Consider the following 24711-nt stretch of genomic DNA (forward strand, 5'->3'; position numbering starts at 1 on the left):
GATTTACTTTTATAATTGCCTTGTGTTTAGCATTTTTGCTAATGAGCAAAATGAACAAGAAACACAGGGATAGTTTACTGAGCCTAAACTACCAGGGAAAAAATTGAAGTACACAGTATTATACATAAAGATACATTTTTAAAATAATGTCTGAATCGTACCTGAATTGTCCTGCCATGCTAATCATAGTTTTCCTTAGGTCTACTACCTAAATCTTTCATGAACAGGTTTTTTTTAAAAGGGGGGGGGAGAGTTTCAGAATTTTTAAGAGGGAAATGATAAATTTGTGTTGTGTTCTTCAAAAGAAAAGCTGTGTTCAAATACTCCAATTTACGACAGCTCCAAATTTCAAATCATCCCATGTATGGCACCAAGAGATTACATGACACACGTGTGACAGGACACAAGAGCCAATGTCTGTCATAATAAAACCATTTAAGTTCAGCGTGAAAGCACAATACACTGAAGGGGCTGTGGTGAACCTCAGCAAGAGATTACGCACATTCTACTGGCAGAACATGGAAGACAGAATGTCAGATTTCATACTCGGCAGACATCTACAACATCTGATGCCTTGTAGTCAAAAGCTGTTAAATTACCTGTGAAGGATTACTGGCAGGCTTGAATGTTGTTTTTTTTCCATTGTTTGTTTAGTTCCAAAGGCTCTTGCTCTTTGTGCTGATTGCCCTAACTGACAGCAAAGAAAAGCTAGAGGTTGTAAACAGGGCACTGCTGTATTGAATTACAGGTAACAAGTGTGTAATCAACCTGCTGTGGCTGGACTTTGGTATTTTCCATAGGAGTGGAAATCAGTGATAAGCATATTCTCTAATATTAAGAGAAGAAGGTTTGTATTTGCCATCATTTTTCTCAAAAAAGATTTAGAATGAGGAAGGATGGCCACTCTTGGTTCATTCCTCTTATTTGCTGCCCATATATATGAATTAAACAATCCTTAGCTACGTTATACCATGAGACATCAGGGGACGACCTGCTGATGGTTATTGTTAAGGAAAAATGTGCTCTGTAAAAACCAACCATAAAGTAGAGAAGGCTAAATAAGGCATCATTTTTGTAAAAGTGATAAAAATGGTGAATACAATAGTGTGAAAAAAATCTTGTGTGGGACCACATGAATTATATTATTGTCATTTCTGTCCATACTGAAACATTACAAGTGGAGTTTCCCTCCCAGAGCAGATGGTAAATGTATGTGAGTTATTTAATATGTAATGGTTAAATTAAAAAGCATAAATAAAAATTCACTAGCAATTAGTCAACAAAATAACCTATATTAGATGATACACAGTAGTGTAACAGAGGAAACCTGCCTGCTTTTAAAAGGGTTCTAGCTCCATTCATTCATAGAGTGATCCTCAAAAAATATATTATTACAAGACACTATTTTTATTCTGTACATTTCTTATTAAAATAGATACTTGTATTATCATCATATTAGGCCCCAAAGACGTGCCATTTAAAATTACAAGAAAAACAAGATTTCATTTGCTCATTGATGATTATAATTTTAGACTATAAACATTATGGAGAAAATATTTTGCTGTAGATGCTGTAGAATGCTAATCATGTCCATTAATGTCTTAACTCAAAATTGACAATGATTCAGGGAATCTATTCGAACAGAATTCATATTTGTCCTCTAAATTTGGTGGGTGCTTTCTTAGATTCTGTATTTGTTGGGAAGAATACGTTCTCACATTTGGAAGATGAATACAGAAAAGTGAATATCATACAAAGTACTAGCACTTTATTGAATGTTTGAAAGATAATATGATGCAAGCTGAATTATGAAAAAGTAAACGTTGGTAAAAATGATCAGAAATACATATAAAAAAATAAACCCATAATAACTTTAGTGTGCAACGTAGAGATTCTGAAAGTAGAATAGGTAAAATAATAGATGTAGTCATAATTAAGCAAAACATGTAAAAAAATAGATACCCTGGTTTTGATTACTTAACTGGAACACGGTGTGGAATCAACTCTCTCTTTTTTTGTTGTTACTATTATTTAAATAGTGAATTGAAAGATTTAGGGTGAAGAAAACCACGGTAAATTCTATGTTAATCTTAGTGCTCAGGTATGTTTCCGCAACTATATGACGATGCCCTCTTTTGCATTATGTCATTATGGTTATCAGTCTCAAGAAATTCTGCACCATAAGAAAGTTAAAACCTTATGTGGACCACTTTTGTATCCCCTTAACGCATAGTACACTAAAATAACGAGGCAGATAATTTTCTACAATTGTTAACTGCTTAACAGATTATCACACTGATAGTAGCGCTTACTCTAAGAAGGTCTTATCAAGTCTAATTCTTTACGAGTTTTCAGCCTTGACATTATCTAGCAAATTTTGTACAGCAGATTAGAAAGAAGCAGATAATAAACCAAAACTTGCAATGTATCTATGAAGCTTCCCCTGCTGCTCTTCTTCACTCAAATATTATTTCTGCATTAATATGCAGAAAGTTGCCTAGCTGCTAGTATAGTCTTAGATTATAATAATGATTTAAGATGAAAATATTATGGGTAGATCAGATTTGGTCTAGTGATTAAGGCAACAGAGTAGAAAGTGGGAGACTGTGAGTTCTAGTCCGACCTTAGCCATGCTCAACTTCAGAATATCCAGAGGTTGGCTTTGGGAAATAGACATATGAGTGCTGCTAGCATTGCTGCAGAGGTTGAAGGGGTGGGGGGTCCACCTATCAGTGCTCAGACCATACGCCAAAATGCATCAAATTGGTCTGCAGGGCTGTCGTCCCATAAGGAAGCCTCTTCTAAAGATGATGCACAAGTAAGCCCGCAAATGGTTTGCTGCAGACAAGCAGATTAAGGACATGGTTTTTGGAACCATGTCCTGTGGTCTAATGAGACCAAGATAAACTTATTTGATTCAGATGGTGTCAAGCATGTGTGGCAGCAACCAGGTGAGGAGTACAAAGACAAGTGTGTCTTGCCTACAGTCAAGCATGGTGGTGGGAATTTCATGGTCTAGGGCTGCATGAGTGTTGCTGGCACTGGGGAGCTACAGTTCACTGAGGGAACCATGTACTGTGACATACTGAAGCAGAGCATGATCCCCTCCCTTTGGAGACTGGGATGCAGGGCAGTATTCCAGCATGATAATGACCCCAAACACACCTCCAAAATGACCACTGCCTTGCTAAAGAAGCTGAGGATAAAGGTGATGGACTGACCAAGCATGTCTCCAGACCTAAACCTTATTGAGCATCTGTAGGGCATCCTGAAATGGAAGGTGGAGGTACGCAAGGTCTCTAACATCCACCAGCTCTGTGATGTCATCATGGAGGAGTGGAAGAGGACTCCAGTGGCAACCTGTGAAGCTCTGGTGAACTCTATGACCAAGAGGGTTAAGGCAGGTCTGGAAAATAATGGTGGCCCCACAAAATATTAACACTTTGGGCCCCATTTGGACATTATCACTTAGGGTGTACTCAATTTTGTTTCCAGCAGTTTAGACATTAATGGCTGTGTATTGTGTTAATTTGAGGGGACAGCACATTTACACTATTATACAAGCTGTATACTCACTACTTTATATTGTCACCAAGTGTCATTTCTTCAGTGTTGTCACATGAAAAGATATATTTAAATATTTAAAAATGTGAGGGGTATACTCACTTCTGTGATATACTGTATATGTAATAATAATAATAAATTTGGATTTATATACATACATATATACATTATTTATTTATATGTACAAAAGACTTTTAGGATAAAACAAACCAACAAGAGAAAATGTTACCCTATCCCGTCTTTAAGAAATCACTACTTTTGTTTAATATTTGGTTTTTTTCTAGGTGTTAGCAAACATTAACATCATTTTTGGGATTTTTAAACAATAATTTAACTCCTTGCACTTTCATTTACAGATTTTAAGTTGCTTTCCAAATATAGGAATGGAAATCAGCTTTGAAACTAATACATATCCTCATGGACTATAACTGCAGCCATTTCCAATGAATGAGAATGACAATTGAGAACTACTGAAAGTAGATAATTCAAATATATTTTCTAACACATATATAGGGAAATAACAAGGTTTGGATGGGTTTTGATTCAGTTTTTGGAGTGCCTTAAATTCTAGAAAAATAGTTTGCATAACAGTTTACAAATAGAGGTTAGTGTTTCTTGGATATGAACTGATATCCCACAAGTCCAACAACTTCTTGTTTACATGTGTTTGATTCACATAGGTGTTTTCTATTGCAATTGTTCAGATATCTGAATGCTGTATGAGATCAGCAAATTCTGTATACATATCATCTTACATATCATTCATTTCAAAAGAAGAAGGACATTAATCCTAAAATGATATGCACGTAATAGTGATTTCCTCCAATGAAATAAATGACAGGTCATTGAGGGATGAAGAGAATTAGTTTCAAAAAAGATCATGTCCTAAGTGAGGGCATTTTTAATTCCAGCTGGCAATAACAGAAAGATTCTGCTTGAAAGGAGTTGCAGACCACAAATTAATTGCTGATAATTATGCCTATGATTATACACTGCAGTTTATTTATGATTGATGTTTGCTTCAATATAAAACATGGACAGCAGGAGAGAGAGAGAGAAACAGAGAACATGCAAACTTTCTTTAGGCACAGAAGCCAACTGGGTGATTTTGAGTCAGTCAGTCTGTCTGTCTGTCTGTCTCTGTCTCTCCCTCTCTCAACTGGACCAGCATGACAAATTACAACCCATAACATTTAATGAAGAAAGTTTCATACTTAAATGGATTCTACAAACAATATTGTACATACATACAATCTAGTTGTATGGGTCCCCAAACAAAGGGTCCCCAACCAAAGGTGATTCCTACCAGTTTGGACTGGTTCAGCTGAGTAGGTAGTAACTTGGCCTGCCACACCCCCAAACTGGTTCTCTCAGTGGCGCATGTGCAGAAGCAATTTTTTTAGTACTGTGTATGCATGCAGTGCGTCCCTGAGTGAACCGGCAGTAGAAGCAGCTGGAGCCCAGCCCTGTCCCCAACTCCCAGTTTATGGACCATTAGCCATGCCGCACAAGCAGCAGGTGAGCATGTGAAAATCATTTGCATATGTATGGAATTCGGTTGCACACATGAAACTATCCCCTTCCCCCCTGCCACCCCCACTGGTCCACAAAGCCAGAAAGGTGGGGACCGCTGATCTAGCTAGCTAGCTAACTAGCCTGCACAGCACAGTTTCAGTTCTTTATAAACTCAAAATTAAGAGCTAGAATTGTGGCGAAATGTTGTGTAACATTGAAGCAAAAAATCTTAGGAAATGTTTCCTTTGAAAATGAATATTATTTCAGTTAGCATTTTTATTTTGGCATCTACTGTATGTTCTGGACAAGAATTTGGGATACATTACTTGATGTGAAAAAAGTTAACCATTGCCTATTTAATAATATTCAAATGGTACAAAGAAAGTAAAAGCTCTGATGTGTGGAGAAACAGTTTCACTGATATGTTGGAAACAATGCTGTGCAATCGTTAACACTTTGAAACTGTCAAATTTGCCTGAAACAGAAAAGTTCTGCAAATGTTAACCTCAGCCATTTTTTCTCTCATGTCTCTTGTAAGTATTAGCTGAACTGTCTCGAGTTGCCTCTAAATGTTTCACTGAACTGTTAGATTAAAGCTGCTCAGAATTGAAACTGCAAGTTAGGCTGCACAGTGGTGGGCTGTTGTCATTTCAGACCGGTTCGGGTGAACCGGTAGTTGCAACCTGTGGGTGGGCTGCCCCCCGCCCCTATGCTCCCGCCCCTATTTAGCCTTGTTTTTTATGCTGCACGCATGCGTGGAAGGCCACGCACATGTACAGAGGCTCATGCTCACAATTTCAGTGCTGGGCAAACAGGTTGTTAATTTATGTGCTGCCCACTTCTGGTTGGATTTAGCATTTAGGAAGCTGCCCTTCTTTATTTTAGGTTATCTAGTAGTTGCTTAAAATTCAAGATTTTAAATTGTAGAATATGTGGCTAAATTATAATATTAATAAATTATACAGACAACTAACTCTTGATTCTTCCTCATAGTCCCAAAACAAAGATACAGAAATGTAATAATGCACCTAACACTAATAATACATGACAGATCATTATGCTTTTATCAATATATGTATGTATGTATGTATGTATGTATGTATGTATGTATATGTACACACACACACACACACACACACACACACACACACACACACTAACTGCTAAATTAAGGCCAAAAATGGAAAAAATAAAGAAAGATTTTAGAAGAAACTAACATGATACTTGCAACTTTACAGATTTTTCATTGCTAGTGCTTATGCATCTTTGATGGTAAAAGTACACTGATTATAGCACCAAAAATCAATTAATATTAACTTTTACTGACACTTTCTATACAGATACTTTATCAGTTACAATCAAGGTGATAAAACGGTTGAGAGTGTATAGTATTTTTCAATGAACAATCTACAAGAAACCTAAACATCAATGTAGATTAACAGTTTTTTCAATCCCAAAACTACTACTGACCTTTAAATTTCACACCATGTATTGTAGAATAAAAACAACAGCAACAAAAAACTAGCGTGTTACAAAGTTCTATATTAAATGCTTCTCCTGTAATTGGAGAAAGAGCCCCATTATATTTAAAAAAATCTAACCAGATTTTCTTTTATTTTATATAGCAAGATATAAAGTTCCAGAACAAATTCCTCCCTAAAAATTCTCTAACATGCTTCATGCTGATTCAAGGGATGGTTTCTTTCAAAACAGAGGTATACTTAGTGTAATCAGAATTACAGAAGCCATAACATAGCTGCTTTTGATCTTAACTCACTTTTGTAAAAAAATTATATGAAAGTTATACCTAACTGACTTTATAGTCATGGAAATATCATTTGAATATCAGAGGAAATCTGAAATATTTTTATCATATTAAATATTGGAAAAAATATCCCATTTAAGAATCTGCCAGCTAATCTAGAGGAGCCATTTCTAAATCCTTTTTGGCAAATTTCAACTTTAAGATGAATGAAGATTTGATTGCTTTCTTTTTATTGTAGTAGCTATTTGACCATTTGTGGTAAAAATCAATCACATTCTGAAGTTATTTTCTATTATGTTCCTTACGTGACAGATTGTAGGAGGTTACAGAGTTGACCTTGGAAAAAATTATTCAGAGATAGTTATAAAAACATGTCTTGAGCCCAGGAAGCAGGAAAAATATTCAGAAGCAGCATTCTGGTCAACTTTGAAGAGTTGTCACAGATATATTTCTTGTTTTTTATCTGTGGTCCTTTTTGTATATACAGTAATTGTATATACAAAGTAATTGTATTATTCAAACAGATGTGTGGGAAATTTATCCCACTTCTTTATTTTTCATTCTTTAGAACGAAAGATGGCTGATTTTCAAAGACCTTTTCATTTCTTAAATCTAACAAGGACTTTTTAAACATTATAGTAGTAATCAGCAACAAATTATTAGAAATGAAAAATTATTGCAAATTAATGAACTCAAAGTGAAAATGCAATGAATGCAATGCTTTCCCATCTTGAGGAAAATGGATGTGGAAAAAATTCTTTCGTTCTACTGTTTGCTCCTTATATAGTTTGGTGTAGTGGTTAGGGCACCAGGCTACAAACAGCAAACTATGAGGCTTAGGCATGAGACCTGGCTGGGTGACTTTGGGCCAGTCACTCTCTCAACTAACATCAGTCTCTGGCAATACATTGGTCAGTGAATTCTTATTGCAACCAATGAGATCAGCACTAAGTTGATTGAAAAGAAAAGAAAAGAAAAGCTGATCCTGTACCTGGAAAAGAATGCTAGAAAGACAAAAAATGAACTAGGGAACTAGATTCAAATCAACTTGATGACCATATTTGATTTCATGGAAATGTCATTTGTATATTCCTCCTCTCACTTCTGAGGGAAAGAAACTGGTTGAGCAGATATCATTGGTTAAAAATGACAAATCACATTTTTATGAAGGAAAAATGGAAGACCAGATATTGTTTGGAACTTGTCTAGATACTTCTTGCCAGCATCAAATTCCTGGTTTTCTATCTTCAGCCCTATTTTCTTCTTCTTTGAAGAACTTCTTCTCTGTAGTAAAAATGTACCACTGTGCTGATAAACTTGATTGAGTCCCAATTTCACACACCTGTAGGTAGGTATTTGCTGATAGGAAACCAACTCCATTTCCTGCCAGTTTCTGGTCATCCGCGTTCTAGGTGGTCAAGAGTTACAGACCCAGGGCCTGAAGCTGTTGTTATGCAATGCGAGGTCCGTTATTAACAAGGCCCCCCTCATTCACGATCTAATTTTAGAGGGGGAGCCGGACCTCGCAGGAATAACGGAGACCTGGTTGGGCCACGAGGGAGGTCTTCCCCTCGTGGAAATGTGCCCACCAGGCTACCGAGCATTTCACCAGCCTCGGGCCCAGGGAAGGGGCGGTGGGGTGGCAGCAATTATTCGGGAAGACTTAGAGCCGAGGGAGTCTACTGTGCCACAGACGTCCGGATGTGAATCCCTTGTTGTGAAATGGGGCCCTGGGAGACAGTTGGGCCTGCTGATAGTATACCTGGCTCCTCGCTATACATCAGCGGCCCTGCCTGAACTCGTCGAGCTGATCGCATCGGTGGCGGTTGAGACCCCCAAACTTTTAGTGATGGGGGATTTTAACCTGCCATCGATGGGAGAAGCATCAGAGGGGGTTCGGGAGTTCATGGCTTCCATGACAGCCATGGACCTGACTCAATTGATTCAGGGCCCGACACACAAGGGAGGACACACCCTGGACCTTGTTTTTGTCTCTGGCCAGTGGTTGAGTGATCTGGGAGAAGGGGATTTAACCATCACTCCCCTGTCATGGTCAGATCACTCACTCCTTCGTCTTGACTTCCCTGGTGCTACCTCCCGCTGCGGGGAGGCGGAACCGGAAAGCACTAGATGGTTCCGCCCCAGGCGCCTGATGGAACCAGATAGGTTCCAGACGGAGCTTGGGCCACCACCTGTAACCTTGACCCGCCCCCGGGTAGAGGACCTGGTGGTCGCGTGGAATAATGCGACTACCGGGGCCTTGAACCGGGTGGCGCCTTTGCGGCCTCTCCGGTGGCAACGATCCACCCTGGCCCCTTGGTTTACCGAGGAGCTAAGGGTGATGAAATGCCGCAAGAGACGCCTAGAGAGTCATTGGAGATCCTCCTGTTCCGAATTTGATCGAACACAGGCACGAGCCCATTTAAGGACGTACCTTGTGGCATTGAGAGTGGCCAAACGCCAATATTGTGCCACTCTCATTGCATCCGCAGAGAACCGCCCTGCCGCCCTGTTTCGGGTATCCCACTCCCTCTTGTTTCAGAGGCCGCGGGAGGCCCCTCTACAGGGCAGAGCAGAGGAATTTGGGAAATATCTGCAGGATAAAATCTCTCAAATCCGGAAGGATTGGGTCCCTGTCAGTGGTCCAATGGAGACGTCCGTGGCGAGTCTTGAGGAATCGGCCTGGGAGGAGTTTGACTTGGTTGCCATCGAGGTTTTGGACAGAATGCGTGGACGACTGCGAACCACCACGTTTATTGGACCCGTGCCCCTCCTGGCTTGTACTGGCATCCTGGGAGGTTACACGAGACTGGCTCCTGGGCCTAGTGAATGCTTCGTTGAGTGAGGGGTCTCTCCCGGCCGCCTTGAAAGAGGCGGTGGTGAGACCCTTGCTCAAGAAGCCTTCCCTGGACCCTACGGAGCTGGCCAATTATCGTCCTGTCTCCAACCTTCCCTTTCTGGCGAAGGTTGTAGAGAGTGTGGTGGCTTATCAGTTTCCACGACATCTGGAGGAAAATGATTATCTAGACCCGCGCCAGTCCGGCTTTCGCCCGGGGCACAGCACGGAGACGGCCTTGGTCGCGTTGGTGGATGATCTCTGGAGCGCCAGAGATAGGGGTTGTTCCTCTATCCTGGTCCTATTAGACCTCTCGGCGGCTTTTGATACCATCGACCATGGTATCCTGCTGCGCCGGCTGGAGGGGTTGGGGGTCCGGGGCACCGTTTTGCGGTGGTTCGGCTCCTACCTTTCTGGCAGGTCGCAGCGTGTGTTGGCAGGGGAGGAGAGGTCGACCCTACGCCCCCTTACTTGTGGGGTACCACAGGGGTCGGTCCTCTCACCACTCCTGTTCAACACATATATGAAGCAGCTGGGTGAGATCATCCGCGGTTTCGGGGTGGGATATCATCTGTACGCTGATGATACTCAGCTGTACTTTTCCACCCCGAACCACCCCAATGAGGCCGTCGAAGTGATGTCCCGGTGTGTGGAAGCCGTACGGGTCTGGATGGATGACAACCGACTCAAACTCAACCCCTCCAAGACGGAGTGGCTGTGGGTACCGGCTCCCCGGTTCAGCCAATTAATCCCATCATTGGCCATCAGGGGCATTCAACTCGCCCCCGTGGAGCGGACGCGCAATTTGGGCGTCCTCCTGGATGCCCGGCTGTCCATGGATGACCATGTGACAGCCGTGGCAAGGGGGGCGTTCCACCAGGTTCGCCTGGTGCGCCAATTGCGCCCCCTACTGGACCGGGACGCCTTACGCACAGTCACTCATGCGCTGGTGACGTCTCGCCTGGACTACTGTAACGCTCTCTACATGGGGCTTCCCTTGAAATGCACCCGGAGGCTACAGTTGGTCCAGAGCGCAGCCGCACGGGTAGTTATGGGGAGTACTAGGTACTCCCATGTGACACCGCTCCTGCGCGAGCTGCACTGGCTTCCTGTGGTCTATCGGGTGCGTTTCAAGGTTTTGATAATGATCTTTAAAGCGCTCCATGGCTCAGGACCTAGTTACTTGCGGAATCGTATTCTGCCCCATACATCCCTGCGATCAATCCGCTCGCACAGAGAGGGTCTCCTCCAGGTGCCGTCCACCAGACAGTGCCGGGGGGCGGCGCCTAGGAGTAGAGCCTTCTCTGTGGCGGGCCCAGCCCTGTGGAATGACCTCCCCCCGGATATTAGGAATACCTCTGACCTCCGCTCCTTTCGTGTAAAGCTCAAGACCCACCTATTCCAAGTAGCTGGCCTGGCTCAACTTTGATCTAACTATATCGCTCCTGACGGGGTTTTTATTTGGGTATTTTAATTGTATTCAATTATTTAGGGGTTTTTAAACATTGTGTTTTTAATTGTTTTTTATTCATCAGCCCACCTCCTCCTTGTACAATGTCTTGGTATATGTCTTTGTTATATGTATGTCTTGTCTATATATTTATTTCATATGTTCTTTGTACGCTGCCCCGAGTCCTTTGGGAGAGGGTGCGGCTAAGAAATAAATATTTATTATTATTATTATTATTATTATTATTATTATTATTATTATTATTATTATTATTATCTTTTCACAGTTCAGAAATAAGAAGAAAATGTTGACTTCCTCAGCTATTACATCCTTAATGGAGAGCTATAATTTATGTCAGTTTACTACTCAGGATTTTAAAACATTGGCAACAAATTTGGAATCCAGTGCTTAACTATAATTTAATTTTGTTGGGATATGTAAATTCTGGAAAAAGGAAGAAATAAGAAAAGAGATGGGAGACAGCATATCTGATGTTACTAATTCTAAAGCCAGGAATTCAGCATCTGAACTAGTGAGATTTTTGTAATCTCGCTTGCTCCTTGTACAACAGAGAGAAAGATAAGAAACACAATCTTAACTTCTGAATCCTCAAGCATAACCTAAAATATAAGTTCCCTGTATTATAATATAAAAATGCTACATGTCTTTAAAACACTGAGAATACTGCAAAATCTTATGCCATAAGAAATGTTTTGGTTTTTCAAATGCTACAAGACACTAGGCTGTTTTGGAGCAATAGACTAAGCATAACTTCTGTCAAGTTTTAAGCCAAGGATTCTTGGGCAATTTTAAGAACTCCCTTATTTTTCTCCCATTATTTCTTCAAAAACAAGTTACATGACTGCAAGGTATATAATATGCACTTCCCTTATCACAGACTGCATAAATAGTTGAACACTAACGCACAGAATCCGAATGAATGGCTCTTTTTTTTTTTCAAAAGCAAAAACAAGATTACAGAACTATGATATGAAAAAAGATTAAAAATGACTGAACATAGTAGAATCTCCCTATTTAATCTTATGCAATTTCAGCACTAAGAAATAAGAAAGAACCAATTGTGGACGTTAAAGCTTTACCATTAAATTATATTTACATTTCATTTGGAAAAATCAACATTAGACATAGAACGATCTACAGTAACAGTTTTAAAAAGCATGATGTTATGTCAGCTGAGGCTAAACTCAAGGACACTAAAAGCTTAATTATCATATTCTCTGAAATTCGATTGAAGAATAGAACAAGTTTACAATTGTATATTTCTTTCAGTAACTACTCTTTTATTATTATTATTATTGGAATACAAATGCTCATTCTCTTGGTCAGTGTTAGGAACAATCAAATTTTTCCTTAGAACATTGCAATATTCTCTACTTTGGGACGGCACATTTTTCAAGTTGTATTTTCTATTTTTCTAGGGTACAATTAACTAATCACTTCCTTTTAACAAGGCCTTTTCACATGTGACATTTGGCAAGGTTTCCTCAGCAATTTCTAGTTTTGCAGCAGCAGCACTAAGCTTTCTGAATTGAAGTCATAGTCTTTTTTTTTTTTTAACTTCTGTCAAGTTACCAAGGCTGCATCATGACACCTAACCCAAGTGCCTTTTTGCCCAAATGCAATACTGGAATCATAAACATAATTATTAAATAAATGCATAAATCCCTAGTGACAATGGTCAAAACAGTTTTTAAAGAGGATGGGCAAGATATAAGTGGTGATGCTACGTTTTACGCTCATATAATGAAATATTCCCACAGATCCTTCCCACTTAAAATCCAAAAGAATAAAGAGGAAATAGACAACAGAGTTAAGTATGAAACACGGGGAATAATGAATCCACAGAGCTGGCTTCAACAATATTATATGACCCATGACAATCTCTAAAACAATATGCAATTCATGGCTGGATGTACATGTTTAAATCCTTAACAATTTTATAGCTACTTAAAAAGACACACATACACACAAAGGTTCACAGATTGTAACTCTTCCTGCTTCTATTAATGCCTGGTAAGTGACACTCTCTGCATGGTGTTCAGATAAATTAACAACAGAAAATGAACAGTAACAATAAACCACACGCATTAAAAGCAGCAGAGATTTTAAAAATGCTGCATTTATTAACAAAAGTAGCAGCAGAAAAAAAATGCAAAGATCTAAACTAGGATTTTTTTAAAAAGAAGTTCTTCAGGGGCACAACAAAAGACAATGATTTAAGAGCACTGCCAGATTTTCTATAGACAGTGTGTGTGTGTGTGGGGGGGGGACTTCACACTTTCAGTTACAATTTTGGCCACATTTGGCAGGGAATCTTGAAGAGGCCCTGAATGATGATTATTAGGGCCTAGATAGTGGTAACCGCTCCACAGGTAAAAATGAGCAGAATTAACTGTCTTGGAAATGGACTGGCAACTAATGCGCATTACAATATAATTTTATTAGCCAGCTCTCATTACCTGTCTAGTGAGTGCCTAGGTATAACCTTATTTTTGTTTATTTCTATAAAGTTATTTTTATAAGGTTTTCAGGACTTTATAAAAACTTTATTACAATAAAAACAAATTACAATAATGTCAACCAGTAGTTTACATGAGTGATTTGTTAAGGGAATTCTGCCAGTGGTGGGATTCAATTTTTTTTTACTACTGGTTCTGTGGGTGTGGCTTGGTGGGCGTGGCTTGGTGGGTATGGCAGGGGAAGGATATTGTAAAATTTCCATTCCCTCCCCACTCCAGGGGAAGGTTACTGCAAAATTCCCGTTTCCTCCAGATCAGCTGGGACTCAGGAGGCAGAGAATAGATGGGGGTGGGGTCAATCAAAGGTGGTATTTACCTCTGGACTCCTCAAAATTTCTGTTACCGGTTCTCCAGAACTGGTCAGAACCTGCTAAATACCACCTCTGAATTCTGCCCAGAAAACCTAGATAATTCTCACTGCTTTATATATTCATTAGAGCAAGGAAAAATCTGCAGAACATTATTTACTTTTGTCAATCTATTACATAGCAAAATGTATGATTAAATTTCTAACCTAAATAAATTCTGCCATCACTATTCTTTGAAGAGTCATAAGTGGAACGTAAGAGTGTTCAATTTAAGAAAAGTCATATCCAGTGATAAATTTTAAAATGAGGCAAAAAATAAGAACACCAAATGATTGAGAGGTATCTATTAGCTATCCCCTAAAATTATAGGTGGTAATTAAGTAAGCATTCCTGGCCACCAATAATTTCCTTTTGAATTGGAAGTGCAATATTGATAAATATTACTTTGAAATATGATGCTCTTGTTTTGGAATCTGTGTTATAATAATTCCAGGAATTGTGTTGTTGAAGCTAAAATGGTTTTAAGCGCTTGCTTTTAAAATTAATGTAGACACAGATTTAGGTTCACACATATTTTGAGCAAAGCTAGTATTTCCTCCTTACTGTATATCATGATCAGGTATATTTAGCAGAGGTCTCACACTGAAATGGCTTTCTGATAAATAACTCAGGGATGACTAACTGGAATGTTGCCCAGCTATTTCAATGCTCTATTAAGCCACAGATGCATGGAAAAAATAAATTTGTTTCATTTTCAATTTTACACATTTTTCAGGACACATTTAAAGCATGGCAACTTTGGGGACATGATAGACTGAACTCTGCAGTCTCTTTGAATTATGCCTATCAAGCACTTTTTTTCTTATCATATATTACTCAGACAAAAAGGAATGAGCATGAAACAATGCAGAACAATCCATTCCATCCTACTTCCAGTATTCAAGCCATTTGCCTCCGATTCTGAGATTTGTGCAATCATGGATGGCTCACTTTTAAGAACTATTTGCAACATGAAAAATAAAATTGGTTCATCAAGAAAGTCAATTCTACATATGTTTTGATTGTTTCTGCATTTCTGCAGGTGACATAGTATCCTAGAAATGTTGAGTTGCACTTTTGATGCATGTAAGAGATTACAAATTACCAAGCCCCATTCCAAACAAGCAACCATGTAGTGGTTTCAACATGACTTAATTTAAGTTGATCCACCCAAAAAACTGTAGCAGACGCATGAAAATTACATACTTTAAATTCTAAAAGCTGGAAATGGATGCATAAAGATAACACCATCAGTTATACTATTGTACTATTTTCAGATTTATTGCTGTGCCATTCCTTCAAACCATATGTCAAGGTATTAAATCATTTCTACTAAAATATTGATTTGTGATCTTGCTTGTAATTCTTGTTAAACATTTTCAAATTCTTTTTCATTATTTCTGTAGCCCACACATTAAAGAATACTTGTAAAAGGGGAGTTACCCTTTGCATTTCCACCCCACAGTCTTCCCCCAAATCTGTTTAGTAGGGGTTGAGCTGCAATGGGAGGGAGAATTAATTCCATCAGCTGACATACAAAAAACTGGGATACATGTTTTGTATTATTAAAGGTTTGTTGTTGTTGCATTATACTATTTTTCCTATTCAGTGATACTATTAGAGCCCCAAATATATGCATATGTATGTTTTATACATTTTTATTTTGTCATTTTGAATAAAAGGTTTAAGCTTAATGAACATTTTGTAAGCTTACTGTAAACTCTCAACAGTTCATAATGAGGAAAATTTACAAGAGACATCATTTAATCTCAAAATCTTTTACGGGAAAATCAGCAACAAATAAGGCTTCCATAAATGCCATATACCTTAATTTTAACAATGACAGTCAACTTCTCTTAAATGACCATTTCAGAGGCCATTTTAATTACAGATATAACTTCCATACTCACAGGTCTTCCTAAGAAATGGGTTCCAGTAGAATCTGTGTAGTGTAGTGTAGTGTGGTGTAGTGAAGTGAAGTGTAGTATGGGCTAAGCTAGGTTACACACACACACTCACTCTCCCTCCCTCCCTCCCTCCCTCCCCACTCTCTCTCTGACAATACGTCATTGCAGAATGAAGATTACAGCCAATAAATTCACAGAAATAAGAGTGTATTGTAGCAGCTCCCTCTTACTTACCCCCTCCCCTTCCTCTTAATTAAAACTTTTGGATCATAGTAGAAAGACAAAACCATACTCAAGGTAGCAAACTGTTGATGAGCTGAGGCTGCTGTGGATATTTTAAGGTAGCTTGACATGCAAAATAGACAGGTTAAAGTTGTCCCAATTTGGGCTGGGTTAGAATTTTCTATTTTCTGCTTTAATGGTTGAGTATATATGTTTTTTTTGTTTTGTAAATTGACTGATTGGTATCAGCTCTTAACCACATAGTGTTAGTTTTAATGTATTCCCCACCTCTGATGGCAGAAAATCTTACTTTTAATTTTTGGCAACTATGAATTCCAACTATGAATATCTATACAAAATAGATATTCGGGGGGCCCTGAAACCTCTGCTTTCTTAGTCCTGCCACAGCCAGATAATGTTTTAGTTGAACAATGTCCATTTAGGCCATATCTGAAATGAGCAGCACAGTTATTTCATGCATTTTTGATGGAAGGAGAAAGAGATTAATTTGATTATTTGTTTATAAAATATATATCACAGGCTATTAAAGTCTCTTGATGGTTTGCAACAGATAATGCTATTGCATGCATATTTACAAGCAAAAAAGGTTGACTGAGTTCATTTGGAATGATTCTTTATACTGTACACTTAGGGCAGCAGTCACACAATCAGCTGGACATGTGGCTACCTATAGGCATGGTAAAATGTATGTTATTATAATCCAATGTGGTAGGCATAAATAGTCAGCAGTCTATCTGATCTTCTAAGGGATAAAACCTGGGCATAAATCTATATATTCTAGTGATGGATTTCAGTAGCTACACACTTACCACATTATATTGAACATTGCACTGCAATTACAAACTAATTATTTATGAAAACATTTATGTTACTCTAGCCATTCACTTGCTCCACCAAACAAAGTATCCACACCCCATAAAGCCATACTAAGATACTTGCTGTTTCCAGCTCTCACTTGCCCAGTACCCTTCTCTCGGTTATATATCTATGATCAATAAGGCTATTGGAGTAACTAGCCGCTGATTAAATCCTATTCAATCTTGATATATATTTTACTGTCAACAAAATTCCTAGCGATATACTGTGACGAGAAGTCTACATTAATTTTTCCCTATTTTCTAGCTTAAAAGTTGAATATTGCAGGTGGCTAACTCAGGAATATAATTGCCAGATGTAAAACCAGAAATGCCTACTTAAAAGACATTCTTATATGAAGATGAAAATAATTAGTTTTTTTCTCCTTAATTTATTAGGAACACTTGGGTAAAGTAATCTATAGAGACTACATGCTAGCATCCTTTTTCAGAATTAGAAAATGTTTATGTAAGGTTTTTATTTCAAGCAGATAATAAAATTACCATTATGCATATGAGAGGGAAAGAGTTCCTGACAACCATACTGACATGCAATTGAAAGACGGGTACTAATGGTTATTACAAAAATGGATCTGCTTGAAGCCAAACTGCTTACTATTTTCTTTATATAATTCATACCAGCATTTAAAATAAATACTATGGTAGTTTTATGGAGTTCTATTACTTTAGCAAGACATAACTTTCAAATATCTTCCCTAATAATGACAAGCTTCTTAATAATTTTTAAGTAGTCAGTTTTCTGTTGGAAATAAATGAAAATCATTGTTCATGGTATCTAGCAATTTATGCCGAACTTAAAATTGTCAGTGAAATTATTATCAGAAAAGATTGAAATATGATAGAAAACTTTATAATTATTTTCATTATCCAAAGCTAGTAGGAATAGAAATGATTGGGGGGGGGGAATCTTTGAAATAAGTATCAATTATTAAAGTTATGTAATTTTATATCCTCACTTGAAATTCAACAGTTTCAATCTACTTGCTAACACAGTTGCACTTTGATAAGAATCACATAATATATCACAGTATAACTTTTAGCAATCATTTCCCATGCCCCTTAATAATTTGATGAATGCTTCTGTCAAGAAGGATAAAGATCACAATTTTATTTAGAGTTAACTGCTTGAACTTTCAGGATTTTACTCATGAATATTGCAGCTGTTCCCAACTGATAGGATTGCTGTTTGTCCCCATTGTGATGATGTAATCATAGACTATCTTGCCTTTGGAGACTTATTTCATGCAGGCAAAGAAGACATACCATACTTAGATATAGTAAAAATGAGTTGTGATCTTAGTAAGGTCTACTCAGTAAATTGTTTTCTTCAAACTTATAGGTTTGCTAGGAAGAATATGCTAGCCAGAATTAGAATGAAGATATGGCTTTAATTCAGAATTAACTAGAAATGATAAAATCCTGATTTACTCAAGTGATGATTAGATTAACAGATTTACCTAACCATGAATTTTAGATCCCAGAAGCCAAGAGCTCTGTGGAAAGATTGCCAAAAGTGTATTTTAATGCTAAATTTCTCTTGTATTAAATTTTGAATGAAACTATATTAATTTTATTCTAAAAGCAGATAATAAAATAGTTCAGAAAATAATCATGCAATTAGATGCAATAGTCTGATAGTAGCCTATCAAATACATAAAATCTATCTATCTATCTATCTATCTATCTATCTATCTATCTATCTATCTATCTAATGTAAATACTGCGCATTCACTCTCTGAATTATTCTGAGCAGTTTAAAACTAAAGCATAAAAACCATATAAAAATATGTTACACCAGTAAAAAGAAAGCCAAGCAAAGACAAAGAGTGTATAAATTAAAAGTTAAAAGATGGGAGGGGGGGTACACCTTCAGGGTACTAACCACCCCCAGGGTTGGATGCTACACTGCGTGCCCTATGGGAGTTAGCAGTGCTAGGTCTTCACAGCCTTCCGAAAGATCAGGAGAGTGGAGGCCCACCTCATGGGGAGAGTATTCCAGAGGCTTGAGGCAATGGCAGAGAAGGCCCTTTTCCTAGACTCTGCCAATCAAAATTCTTTAACTGACGGGATCGGTAATATACTTTCTCTTTCTTACTGGGTGGGACAAATTAATATAATGGGGTAAGATGCTAACCTAACCCCATGCCACATAGAACTCTAAAGGTCATAACCAGCATCTTGAAATGGACCTAGCAAATTAGCACCCAATGCAGCTCTCATAATGAAGGTGTTACATGCACCATCCTAGTATCACTGGCTACCAATTATTCTGAATAATATAAACATTTTCTACACTGAAGAAAAAAAAAGTAAGCTTAAGAATTCATCTTGAACATTTTAAGCATTTTCCTTAAAATATTATATACCTGATTCTACTTCCCTTTCTCTCTCTCTTGCTAACACAAGTTATCCAAGGAAAATAAAGGTAAACTTTGCAGAGGAGGAGGCAGTACTGATTTGGACCTCTTCCTGCTTTCAGCATCATCAGGGACTGATTGTACAATCCTCCAGATATGGAACTCCCATGTAGTTCTAGCCAATGTGGGAAATGCCCGGGAAGATGGGAGCTGAACTCCCTAAGTGTTTGGAAAACTACAGTTTGCCACTTCGGAAAGAAAATTACACCAAATAGCTAGCCTTAGGTGTCATGTGTAATACCTTGGCCCAGCATTCTGCTTAAATACCTATTATTTAATTGATTTAGCCCTGGCCACGACATTTTGGGCAAAATCCCAGATAAAATTAAGCATTACAAACACACACAAAGAAAACTACTGCAAGTCGCACAGCAGTATGAAAGTTACTGAAGTTACCTGGATTGAGTTTAAAACTGCCTTCTTATCTATAAAGGAGCGTTTGTTTCACAATCATGTAAGTACCTCCAAATGAGTATAAAGATGTCCTTACCAGCATGCAGGTAAGCTAAGTCGGGGTTCTCAATGTCAGGATGCAGTTCTTTCAAGTGATTGCGGAATTCCACTGGGATGTTGGTTCCATATTCACATTTGGGGCAGTTGTACATCTTTACGCCTTCATGTTTATCTGTGTGCAGGATATGCTTGCGGATATTTTCAGCACAGTTGGACCTAAAATGTGTGTAGGGTGGGGGATGGAATAATAAAGTGATATTATATATCCTTGATACAATGCTGAATTGCAATATTGTTATAAAACATTAAGTTCACTACAATTAGGCTTAGGAGTAATTTCCCTTTATATAACTGATACTGAAGTCCATTAATTTGTTTCAAGAAAGTTTTACTATAATTGAAAATGCATTTGAACACACATCAGAGGTAGGTTGCTCCCGGTTTTACTACCGGTTTGCTTCTCGTGTGCTTCACGAGAACTGTGCATGCACAGTTCATTGTAAATTGTTCTTCACGCATGCGAAGCGTTCGCACATGCGAAGAGTTGGAAGGGACCGTGAAGTCTTCAAGTCCAACCACCTGAAACCCTCTATCATTTCAGAAAAATGGTTGTTCAATCTCTTCTTAAAAACCTCCTGTGTTGGAACACCCACAACTTCCAAAGGCAAGTTGTTCCAATGATTAATTGTTTTAACTGTCAGGAAATTCCTCCTTAGTTCTAGGTTGGTTCTCTCCTTGATTAGTTTCCATCCATCGCTTCTTGTCCTGTCTTCAGATGCTTTGGAGAATAGCTTGATCCCCTCTTCTTTGTGGCAACTCCTTAGATACTGGAACACTGCTAACCTGTCATCCCTAGTCCTTCTTTTCATTAAACTAGATATATACAATTCCTGCAATTGTTCTTCATATGTTTTAGCCTCCAGTCATCTTTGTTGCTCTTCTTTGTTATATGACACTGCCTTCACCAAATCCTGATTGGATCCTATATTTAAATCACAGTTACTTAAATCCTCTGCCCTCTTGCTATATTATTTTATACTGTTTGATATTCCAACAGACTCCACAAGTAGCCTGGAATGGGATCAGGCAGAACCACTATTGCCAGTTCCCAAAGTTTGCTATTCTACTTCAGAAATAGAAGCTGTTAGAAAGTCAGGCAAGTTTCAAAGAGTTTCTCTAGAGTTTTTTGAAATCTAAACGGAACCATCACCCCTCAGCATAACTTGATCCCTGATTTGCAAAAGGCAGCATGCAATAACGACTCAATCTCCCCCAAGTAATGATTATTCTATAATAAGGATATGGAGATAATTTTCTTTGCCTTGTGCTACCTGGCCTATGTGATAAATACCAGGGGAACTACTTCATCTTTTATAAAATCATGGATGCTAGCTGTTTATGTTTAAAATGATTTTGTTTACTTACTTTTATAATTATGTATGCCATTATCTTTTTCTTCAGTAAATATATAGTTTGGCCCTTTTAAGAAATTATTTCTCTTTCATGCTTATTATGTTCATACAATTTTGATTTAGGAAAGGTTAGTGGATAGATTCTCCTATTTCCCCCATGAAGCTTAGTATCTTGTATCCTCAAATATAGATGTTTGGGACGGGAACAGGGGATGAAAACTGTGCTTTACTATCTTTTGTAATTGCATTATAACATCACACATAAGCATGTAAAGATTTATTCCTAGGTGGACCATTAATGCCTATGACCTTGAAAATCCGTCCAGGATCTTGTCTTATTTTATGCATGTCTTATTTTAAGAGAATTAGAGGATATAACACTAACTGTTTATGATAAACCTGAAATGTTAGGCAGTGTTTATTTTGAGCAATTTATCAGAAGTTCTCCTGTTTTTTCATGGTTTTTCATAAAAAAATACTGACATCTTTATAGAGGCAGAGGAAAATAAAAAATATATTATAAAGGATAAGAATATAAACAAGAGAAATGCAGACAAATTGGAACAGATTCAGAGACCAGCGACAACTATGAGAAAGAAACTGAAACTGAAGTCCTCTAAGGAAACATTGAATAAATTGGGAATGTTTTGCTCTAAAAAGATAGATGATGGATATGACTGCACTTTTCAAATACCTGAAAGGATGTCACATGGAAGACCAATACCTATTCCTTATCAATCTAAAATGCAGGTTATGTAAGAATAAATTAACATATTTCATCTATATATTTAATCTATCTGAGGCAGCAGTGCTTCAGATAGAATGTCCATTCAGAGAGTAGTAAGGACAGCTGAGAGGATTATAGGAAGCTCACTTCCTGTCATTCAGGATACTGTTTATAAGCGCTATGTGCTTAGAACGCAAAGCATTGTTAGAGACCCCGCACACCCACTTTACGGTCTGTTTCTGTTGCTCCCCTTGGGAGGAGGTTTCGAAGTATTTCTAGTAGGACTTCCAGATTCTGTAACAGCTTTGTTCCCTAGGTCATCCATCTGGTAAACTTGCAAGATTTGTTTCTTTCGCCATTACATACATCTGAACTAAACTGTGTTGTTTCTCTGTGTCATATAATATATGTGGGTACATGCAAAATTTTGTATCTGTCTGTCTGTCTATTTGTCTTGTCATGTTTATTTTTATATTAGAGGTGGAGACCCTTTGAGAGCTATGTGTAACATAATTTCATTTTAATGTATACTGATTAGCGTACATTCAAAGTGACAATAAAATATTCTATTCTATAGTATGGTAGATTCTGAGTAAATGTAAGAAAATCTTTCCATACGGCAAGGCCAGTTTGATAGAGAACCAGTTATCCAGAGAGGTTGTGGGTTACCCTTGTTCCAATGTGTTCAACCAGACACTGGGCAGCTATTTGCCTGGGATGCTTTAATTTGGATTTGTCAGCTGAACAGAGGGTTGGGCTTGATGGCGTAAGTGGCCCCTTCCAACTGTATGATTCCTTGATTTGTAGACAGCCTAAATATCAGCTTGCATTACAAATGCCATGCAATAAGAAATAGTTGCACATTTCCCTTGTGTGAGAATCTATGGCGGTAACAGGTATTGAAAGCAAACTTCCATTTAAAAAACAATCCCACAAAAGTACCTAGAAACATTGGTATTCATTTTACTACTTCTCCTGACATCTCAATGTTTCATAAGGAAAATATGGTTGGAATTAATATTGACAGTATTGGAGTTATGAGTGAGTGCACTGCAGTAACAATAGTTTCAGCCATTTCACTTTTGTAGCTTTGTAAGAGTATTTTATGATCTATTTGTTATGACATACAGTATGTGTGACAGATGTCCAATGCTGGCTATTATAAAGTAGCAAAGGTCCCTGTATCAGTACTTACATACTTGAGAAAATTATTCAGTTCCTGGGAAAAAAGTGGTAAAAGAAGCTTGGAACAAGACATATTTAAATTCACTCTTTCTGCATGAGGGTTTCTCAAATGTAAAACAAAGACATTTTCATTATAAATGTAAACATACTAGTAGTTAATTGTTCTGTAGTGGCAAGCTAAAAAAAGAGAACAAATACTTTTGTAGAGATTAATTTAAGGAAAATCTGAAGAAACTGATCTTTGCTACCATCCCACCAAAATGCAAATGTAAACACAAAGAATTCAAAGATTTGCATAGGTAAGAATGGAAAAGATCAAGAGTTCTAAAATAATGCTAAATGGTAGAACTTGCAGAGGTAGCTAAATTAACCTCTTTGATTAGAGAAAAAATAGTATCTACTTCTATGGCTGACCAGACATTTTGCATAAAATGAGAAAAAGTGCACATGACTTCTGGCTTTGATGATTAGAAAAACTGACTAAGCTTTTGTAATTATATTTGCTACAAAGGAAATTGAAACTTTCCATCCTTCCTTCCTCTTTATGCTCTTTGTAAAAGTTTTAATAACATTTATTTTAGAAAAGAGATGGGAATATTCCTCTGTCTGGCTGTGCATGGTAGCACAGCTCAGTACTGAAATAGGCAGCATATAAAAACATGCTCCACAGACTTAGTTTTACCTGGTGCTACAGTTTGTACTACTCAGGGTGTCATATGTAAATGCTGCATTAATTGCTATATTTAACTGATACACATATCTTAGAAAGTACAGGTATTTTATTATTGAGCAATTTCTGTTGTAAATATACATATATTGTATATGTATAAAATATGCAACATATACAAAATACAAATATTTATATATTTGTAAAAATAATAAAAAGTTAGGGTACAAATAAATAAATCAAAATAAATCTGCACTGACTTGGAAAACAAAGAAAAAAAGTAAGATATGGCAAAACAAATTGCATTTCTGTAAAGTCGGTAATGAGACTATGAAAGGCAAAGTTGCTAAGTGGCTCTGATAAGTAAGTATCCAAAAATGAATGCAATTCTTTATAAAAGGACTTTCTTCTTATTATTTTTTTGAGCCAAACAGAATGTTAAAAAGAAACAATATAAAGGGGATCAGGACCCTTGTCAATCTGTCTTCCAGTATGATAACTTTTTGAATACTTAATAAAATTGAAGAAAAACTGGTCTTAGGGAAGAAAACTGATTGAAGACTGGATTTTTTAAAAAGGCCAAATCACATTGCAGGGTTGGAGAAAAGATATTGAAAACTATCTCAGCAAAGGCCTCACAATGTGAGATATAGTTGAAGAGGGCCTCGGAATGTTGGTGACCATCATGCTTTAAGCCCCGCCCTAATACTCTTGGTCATGTGACTCACAGCAGAGCATGTACAGGCTGCCCTACACTTGTGAGTGTACACATACATATGGTTATTGCTGAAAATAGAGGTTAGATATT

At 37.7% G+C, this 24711-nt stretch overlaps 1 protein-coding gene across 1 annotated transcript in view; it reads right to left on the minus strand.

Moving 5' to 3' along the window:
• The window catches only part of ZNF407 (zinc finger protein 407), a 380727-nt gene that overhangs the window by 75791 nt on the left and 280225 nt on the right, over positions 1–24711 (minus strand). Inside the window, exon 8 of the mRNA XM_081951166.1 lies at positions 19950–20128. Within this exon, the coding sequence (XP_081807292.1) occupies positions 19950–20128 (179 nt within the window). The remainder of the gene's footprint in view (positions 1–19949; positions 20129–24711) is intronic.

Source organism: Natrix helvetica, assembly GCF_964273705.1.
Source record: "Natrix helvetica genome assembly, chromosome: 4".
Lineage (NCBI taxonomy): Eukaryota > Metazoa > Chordata > Lepidosauria > Squamata > Natricidae > Natrix > Natrix helvetica.